The following is a 7907-nucleotide window of genomic DNA, read 5'->3' on the forward strand; positions in this document are numbered from 1 at the left end:
GGGGGCATGGACACGTTTCTCCTCACTGTGATGGCCTATGACCGGTTTGTAGCCATCTGTCACCCCTTGCACTACCCAGTCATCATGAACCCATGTGTCTGTGGCCTCCTGGTTCTTGTGTCCTTGTTCATCAGCTTGTCATACTCCCTGATCCAGAGTCTCTTGATGTTGCGGCTGTCCTTCTGCACCAACTGGGTAATTCCACACTTTTACTGTGAACTTGCTCAGGCCCTCATGCTTGCCTGCTCAGACACATCGGTCAATCATATCCTGCAATACATGCTGATTGGCCTACTTGGCATTGTTCCCTTCTCAGGGATCCTTTTCTCTTATAGCCGAATTGCCTCCTCAATCCTGAGAATCCCATCAGCCACTGGGAAGTATAAGACATTTTCTACCTGTGTATCTCACCTGTCTGTGGTTTCTTTATTCTATGGGACAGGGCTTGGTGTGTACCTCAGTTCTGATGCATCTTCTTGGAGGAGAATGATCGCCTCAGTGATGTACACCGTGGTCACCCCAATGCTGAATCCCTTCATCTACAGCCTACGGAACAGGGACATCAAGAGGGCATTACAAAAAGTTCTCAGGAGAACACTTTATGTTCAGGGATGGGAACACTAGTCCTGAATTTTTGAGCTGACTTTGGTAGCAGCAGTTGGCTAAGGAAATCCTGCCTCCTGTAGCCCCTAAATGGCTCAGTTGGTTAAGTCTTAGGCTTCCGCTCAGGTCATGATCTTACAGTTTGTGGGTTTGAGCCCTGCTTTGAGCTCTGTGCTGATAGTGCATAGCCTGGAGCCGCTTTGGATTCTGTGCCTCACTCTCTCTCTGCCCTCCCTCACTCACACTCATGCTTTCTCTCTCTCTCAAAAAGTAAATAACGCATTTTGATTATGAAAAAAATCTTGCCTCCTAATCACATTGAGTTTTACTTCTCACCCATCCTCCATAAGTAAGTGACTTTGCTCAGAACTGTCTTGTGAGTACTTTTTCCTCAATTCTACTCTGCAAGCCCTGTCCTTTTCCTTTCCTATTGCTGCACCTTACCTTGGACTTCCAGTCCTCCAGCCACTTATAATACCAATTCTGAATAGTTGCATAAGGATTATGAAATAGTACATTTTATTAATAAACATTGCTAGTTCTTAATTGCTAAGCACGTTTGGAGTGCTAGTCTGTAAGAGTGTCTGGAAGACAACAATGGAGGGAAAAAACACAGAAAAATATCTTTGTCATAATAGAGCTTAAAGCCAGGATTTGGATTTCTGATCATATTATATGGCCAGACAGGATATGCATGGTTGGACTATCTGTTTCTTTATTAGCATATGTTTATTGAGTGCATTTCCAAAATAAGCTATAAAAATATATCGCAAAAGATTGTTGGGGCCCATCCAGCCAGAAGTGCTGTGTGGCCTTTGGGACCCTGCTTCTCCTACTTGAAAATGTGTGCGCTTGGCTGCTTGACCTAAATGGATCAGAGACTGGAGTTAGTTCTCCTATTATTCATGCCACTTGGTAATTGCGGTTTCAGTAAATGGGCAGATTTTCTTATTGAAACTTCCTCCCTGGTTAGAGGCACCTTACTCACAGACTATTGTTAACCTTTAAAGAAAAATAGCCTTGTCACAAGCCTCAGTTAATATTACACTATGTACGTAAAATAAGACTCCTGCTGATGTATTTTTAGTGGTAAATTATGTTTTTTGATCCTCTGTATTGTACTCCATTTCTGTCTTTAAATTTTCGTTCTCTCTCCCGTGAAAACAATGATCTATTCTGAAACATGTGATGCCTAAGAAGTTGCAAACAATGTAATCATTAAAAGAAAGATGTAATCACCTATGGTATATAAGATACCAAGTTTCACAGTAAAGTGTGGTCTCTTCCACCATTCATGTTGTCTGTGTTCTTTCTTATAGATATTTCGCTGACACCAACCCCCTACTCAGAGACCCTTAGACTCTGGTGCATGGGCTGGTCCCCCGCAAAAGATAGATCATTTTGAGGATCCAGAGAGTACCAGAACTGATCAGGCTCTAATACGTTATTTGGTTTAGTGTCTTGATGTGCAGGTGAATTTGCCAAGGATCCAACACAGGAGACTCGGCAGTGATTTAAAAAAAAAATCTGTGTGAAAGGGAACATATCTTTGAGTATGATGTCAGGACGCAGTACAAGATTATAATTCAGGAAAGTAAGAATAGAATCACAGAATCACTGATCTTTAGATATGTGATCCTGTGTTTCTCAGGCGAGGCAGAATATGTTAGGACTACTGGATCTCTTGATAAAAGTTTACTTTCATATCTTCTACACCATAGATAAATTGGACAATGTGTTAAGTGTTTGATGGTGGTGTTTGCCAAGGCACCACAATAGGAAAGACAGAAAGAAACACATAAATATTCGTTCTGCTAATGATGAATTGCTGACCACTCCAGCTTAAAGGCCTCTGACAGAATCAATTTCCATCGAGTGGACTTCTCAAGGGACACTACTATTCTGAAAAACTATTTTATGGATTTCCAAAAGGGGATCCATCTCCCCCTTAATTTCTTTTAGGCTTTGTGTCTAAAAACAGACTTTCATCTGGAAATGGCAAAAGGATCAGGATGTTCAATTGTGGTAGCCAACATCTCATAATTGCTGACTTGCTTTAGATATTTTCGGTTATCTTAGTCAACTGCTACTCTTGATGTCTGCTCATCTATGATCTGTTACCACCACCACAGGTCTCTGTGGCTCATGGATCCCAGTCAACATTCTGGATTCGTTGCTCAATGACCCATGTCAATGCTACTGCCATTTAAGTTTAGAACTCAAGACACTTGTAAATGTAATTTAGAATTTCTGTATGGACATGGAGTTTAGCTAACTGGACCACATTAAAACACAGAAGAATTACAAAAATGATCTGGGGTTTTGATAGTTCCCTGTCTCACATTCAGGTCCTTCATCCATTTTGAGTTTATTTTTGTGTATGTTGTAAGAGAGTGGTCTCGTATCATTCTTCTGCATGTTGCTGTCCAGATAGTTCTCCCAGAACCACCTGCTAAAAAGGCAGTCTTTTTTCCGTTGGATCCTCTTTCCTGCTTTGTCAAAAATTAATTGGCCATACATTTGTGGACCCAGTTCTGGGTTCTCTATTCTATTCCATTGGTCAACGTGTCTGTTTTTGTGCCAATACCATACTGTCTTGATGACAGTTTAGTAGTAGAGGCTAAAGTCTGGGATTGTGATGCGTCCCATTTAGTTTTCTTCTTCAATATTACTTTGGCTATTCGGGTTTTATTGAGGTTCCATACGAAGTTTAGGATAGTTTGTTCTAGCTTTGAGAAGAATACTGGCCCTATTTTGATTTGGACTGCACTGAATGTGTAGATTGCTTTGGGTAAAAATGATATTTTAATGATTATTCTTCTGATCCATGAGCATGGAATGTTTATCCATTTCTTTGTGTCTTCTTCAATTTCTTTCATAAGTTTCTATACTTTTAATCATATAGGTCTTTTACATCTTTGGTTAGGTATATTCCCAGACATTTTAAGGTTTTTCGTGCAATTGTGAATGGGATCAGTTTCTTGATTTCTCAACCTCAGCAATTCCCTACCCAACACATCCCCAAAGGCAAGGGAATCAAAAATCAAAATAAACTATTGGAACCTCATCAAGATAAAAAGCTTCTGCACTGCAAAGGAAACAGTCAAGAAAACTAATAGGCAACTGATGGGATGGGAAAATATAGTGGCTAATGACATATCGGATAAAGAGCTAGGATCCAAAATCTACAAGGAACTCACCAAAATCCACACCTGAAAAACGAATAATCCAGTGATGAAATGGGCAGAAGACATGCATAGACTCTTCTCCAAAGAGGACATTCAGATGGCCAACAGACACATGAAATGATGCTCAGCATCACACATCATCAGAAAAATACAAATCAAAACCACCTGAGATACCACCTCATTTCGTCAGAGTGGCTAAAATGAGCAAATCAAGACTATAGATGATGGCAAGGATGTGGCGAAACGAGCAGTCTCCTACACTGTTGGTGGGAATGTAAACTGGTGCAGCCGCTCTGGAAAACAGTGTGGAGGTTCCTCAAAAAACTATCAATAGAACCCCCTTATGACCAAGCATTAGCACTGCTAGGGATTTACCTAAGGGTGACAGAAGTGCTGATTCCTAGGGGCACATGTACCTCAATGTTCATAGTGGCAGTTTCAACAATAACCAAATCATGGAAAGAGCCATCAACTGATGAATGGATCAAGAAGATGTGGTTTATCTATACAGTGGAATACTACATGGCCATGAGAAAGAAGGAAATCTGGCCATTTGTAGCAAAGTAGATGGACCTCTTTGGTGTCATGGTAAGAAAAACAAGTCAGACAGAGAAGGACACTCATAGGTGTAATAGGAGAAACCTAACAGAGGACCCTGGGAAGGGGAAGGAGGAAAAAGTTAAGGAGAGGGAGTGAGGGAAATTATGAGAGACTCTTGAATACTAAAAATGAACCGAGGGCTGAAGATGGAGGGGTAAAGGTGAAGGGAGGTGATGGTCATGGAGGAGGGCACTTGTGGGGAAGAGGACTGGGAGTTATATGGAAACCAGCTTGACAATAAACTATATTAAAAAAAGAATTGCAAATTTGGATCACGAGTGGAAATTTTAGATATTATTTGACTAGACTTCCTTAACATTCTCTGTAGATTGACTAAACTTAAAACACGTTTCTTCCTGACTGCAGGCCCCTGTCCTGTCTTTTGTCATCAGTTTTACAACCCAGGATGTCTTCATTAAAGACCCAGGAGCCATCCCTTTGAAATATGCACTTCAATAAAGTTAGAACCTTTATTTCCCAGCTTCCTTCTTTAGGAGGGTAGGCACTTCAATTCAATAAGCAGCACTTAGAAAACACAGATAGGCTAGTCACGCTGACCAACCATCCTCCCTCCCCCCAGCCCCCCGCCAAATCTTCCAACCATTTTACATGATCTCACCAAGCTTTGAAAATCCTCCTGCTTTTTTTCTGTGGAGTTCAGGTGAATCTCTCTCCCTTATTGCAATAGTCTTGAATAAAGTCTTCTACCTGTTTATGTCCAATGCAGTTTTATTTGGACACTCAATGTGTGTCTAGACTTTCTAACAAATTTCTATCAATGTATTCTTTTGATTAAATTGCCCAGTGTCTTCCTTGTTTAAGCAAATTATATTGCCTCTTACAGAGGAATTCAGACTGGATGAAAAGAAAACCCACTTTCTTCATGCATCAGTTTAATTTGGAACAGAATAGATGAGGCAGCCTGGTACAGAGACTGGCCTTATACTCAAAATGTGTGAGTTCACTCAGAAGTAAGGGTAGTGAAGATGAATAGAGACTAGCCTGATGGAGAGAACATCAGGAGAATTGAGATGAATGTCAGAGAAGAAATCTTTTTTTAAAGTTTATTTTACTTACTTTGAAAGAGACAGAGCGAGCCCAAGAGGTGCAGAAGAGTGGGAAAGAGAAAGAGAACCCCAACAAGCTCCTCACTGTCACCATGGAGCCTGATGCGGGGCTCCAACTCATGAACTCTGAGATCATGACTTAAGCCAAAATCAAGAGTTTATCCTGAACTGACTGAGCCATGCAGACATCCAAGAGAGAGAAAACATCTTTAATTTTTTATATTTACATGGAAAATTGAGTAAGAAATGGGAATAAAATTTTAGGCAGGGAGCATTAAGTATGTTGGTCCAGAGACTGAAAGAATAGAGTCTGTTTAAGGAAAAATAAGAGGGGTGCCTTGGTGGCTCAGTCTGCTTAGAGTCCAACTTTCGCTTAGATCACAGTCTCATGGTTTATGGGTTGAAGCCCTGCGGCGGGCTCTGTGCTGATGGTTCAGAGCCTAAAGCCTGTTCGGATTCTGTGTCTCCTTTTCTCTCTCTGCCTCCCTCCATCCCTCCCTCCCTCCGTCTCTCTGTCTCTCTGTCTGTCTGTCTCTCTCTCTCTCTCTCTCTCTGCCTGCCCCTCCCCTGACTGCTCTATTTATATCAAAAATAAACATTAACGTTTTTTAATAATGAAATATATGGTAGCCAATATGTCTATGCAAATGGTTCTCATACGTAGAGTGCAATAGAATCACCTGGTGAGCTCGTTCAAATACAGATGGCTGGGTTCTGATTTAGCTGATCTGGAGACGGTATGACAGTTCGCATTTCTAAGTTCACTGGTGATGCTAATGGTGCTGGTCCAGAAACCAGTAAATGAACTGGAAAAGGATACATGAGAATAACTGAAGGATGTTATAGACCATGGCAAGGGGTTAAAATGTTTTTCTAGGAGTAACGAAAGTGACTAGAAGATTTTAAGCAAGGACGTCACAAGTTTTGGACTATACCTAAAAACTCAATCTGGCTACCATGTACACAGGGAGAAAGTGAATATTGAGGACCCATTTAAAACTCTCTTTTAAGAGCAATAATAAAATGTGACTATGAATTGTTTTTGAGGAATGGCAAAGCAAATCATATCACTAAAACAGTGCTATACATATCATGTAATTGCTTTGATATGAAGAGAAATAAAACAAGGACCTAAAATGACAAAATTTGGGTGACCTGGAAGGGAGTAGTAGGTCTTTCACTTGAAAATCTGAACAGTTATATTTTATGTGCTCGATGCTACATGCTAGTGAATTTTGACAGTGGAAACAAGAAGAGAGTTAGTAGTATGTTTACTGGTCTGCAGTTAAAGCACCTTCCACTAATGGACCAGCATTGGAATGTTTCCGAGTTCTTCAGATAGCTCCTCTTCCAAGAAGAACAGGAATAGCCTCAGTGTTGATCACAGTGGTCATTCCATTGGTCAATGCCTTCAAAATCCAGTGAACAGAAGAATGTGTGGGGCCCTGGTAAAACTTGCCATGAAATAAGGGGTTGGACTATTGACTTTAGAATTCTGTGTACAATAGCAGCAGCAGCCAAAAGTGTCATTTTTAATGCATGCTTTACCTATACCAAGGGTGTAATGTTTTAAAATAAAACTCTTAAAAAGGGTAATACACATGGGAATATGTATGTTACCTTAATATATCAAACTCTGCACTGCTTTTCTCTCAAATATCTCTGAGTTTGGATTTCCAGAGTAGTTAAGATTTTCAATGGGGACCTCCTTGCTGACCCCAGGGAGCACGAGTAAGTGAATCCCCCCATTCTTCATCTCTTGCCCTTGGATTTTCCCATTCCTAAGCCCAGCATTGGGTTTGTAATTCAAAGAATGATGCTGACCATTTCACCTAGTTTGGAATTTCCCTTACACTTTTCTCAAGGAGTACCTTGGGGCGCCTGAGTGGCTCAGTCAGTTGAGCCTCCTACTTCAGCTCAGGTCATGATCTCATGTCCGTGGGTTTGAGCCCTGCGTCAGGCTCTGTGCTGACAGCTCGAATCCTGGAACCTGCTTCCGATTCTGTGCCTCCCTCTTTCTCTACCCTCTCCGCTCATGCTCTGTCTCTCTCTGCCTCAAAAAAAAGGGGGGGGGTAGGCAGCTGGGTGGCTCATTCAGTTAAACAACCAACTCTTGATTTTGTCTCAGGTCATGAATTCAGTTTGAGAGTTCATGTGAGCAGTGTCGAGCTCTGTCTTGGGCTCTGAGCTGATGGTGCAGAGCCCACTTGAGATTCTCCCTCTTTCCTTCTGTCTCTCCTCCCTTCCCCTTTCAAAATAAGTAAATGACAGGTGGTGGTGATGGTGGAGGGCACTTGAGGGGAAGAGCACTGGGTGTTGTATGGAAAACAATTTGACAATAAAATATTATGGAAAAAAATAATAAAATTTAAAACAAAATAACAAATGCCCACAAAACTACCACACATTCAAAACCAGAATGTGAGTCTACCTGTCTGTTATGAATCTA

At 41.1% G+C, this 7907-nt stretch overlaps 1 protein-coding gene across 1 annotated transcript in view; it reads left to right on the forward strand.

Annotated features, from left to right (window-relative positions):
* The window catches only part of LOC115273492 (olfactory receptor 7C1-like), a 1044-nt gene extending 420 nt beyond the window's left edge, over positions 1-624 (forward strand). Inside the window, exon 2 of the mRNA XM_029916554.1 lies at positions 1-624. This exon is cut by the window's left edge and continues 9 nt beyond it. Coding sequence (XP_029772414.1) covers positions 1-624 — 624 coding nt within the window.
* Positions 625-7907: the final 7283 nt, after the last annotated feature.

Source organism: Suricata suricatta, chromosome 12, assembly GCF_006229205.1.
Source record: "Suricata suricatta isolate VVHF042 chromosome 12, meerkat_22Aug2017_6uvM2_HiC, whole genome shotgun sequence".
NCBI lineage: Eukaryota > Metazoa > Chordata > Mammalia > Carnivora > Herpestidae > Suricata > Suricata suricatta.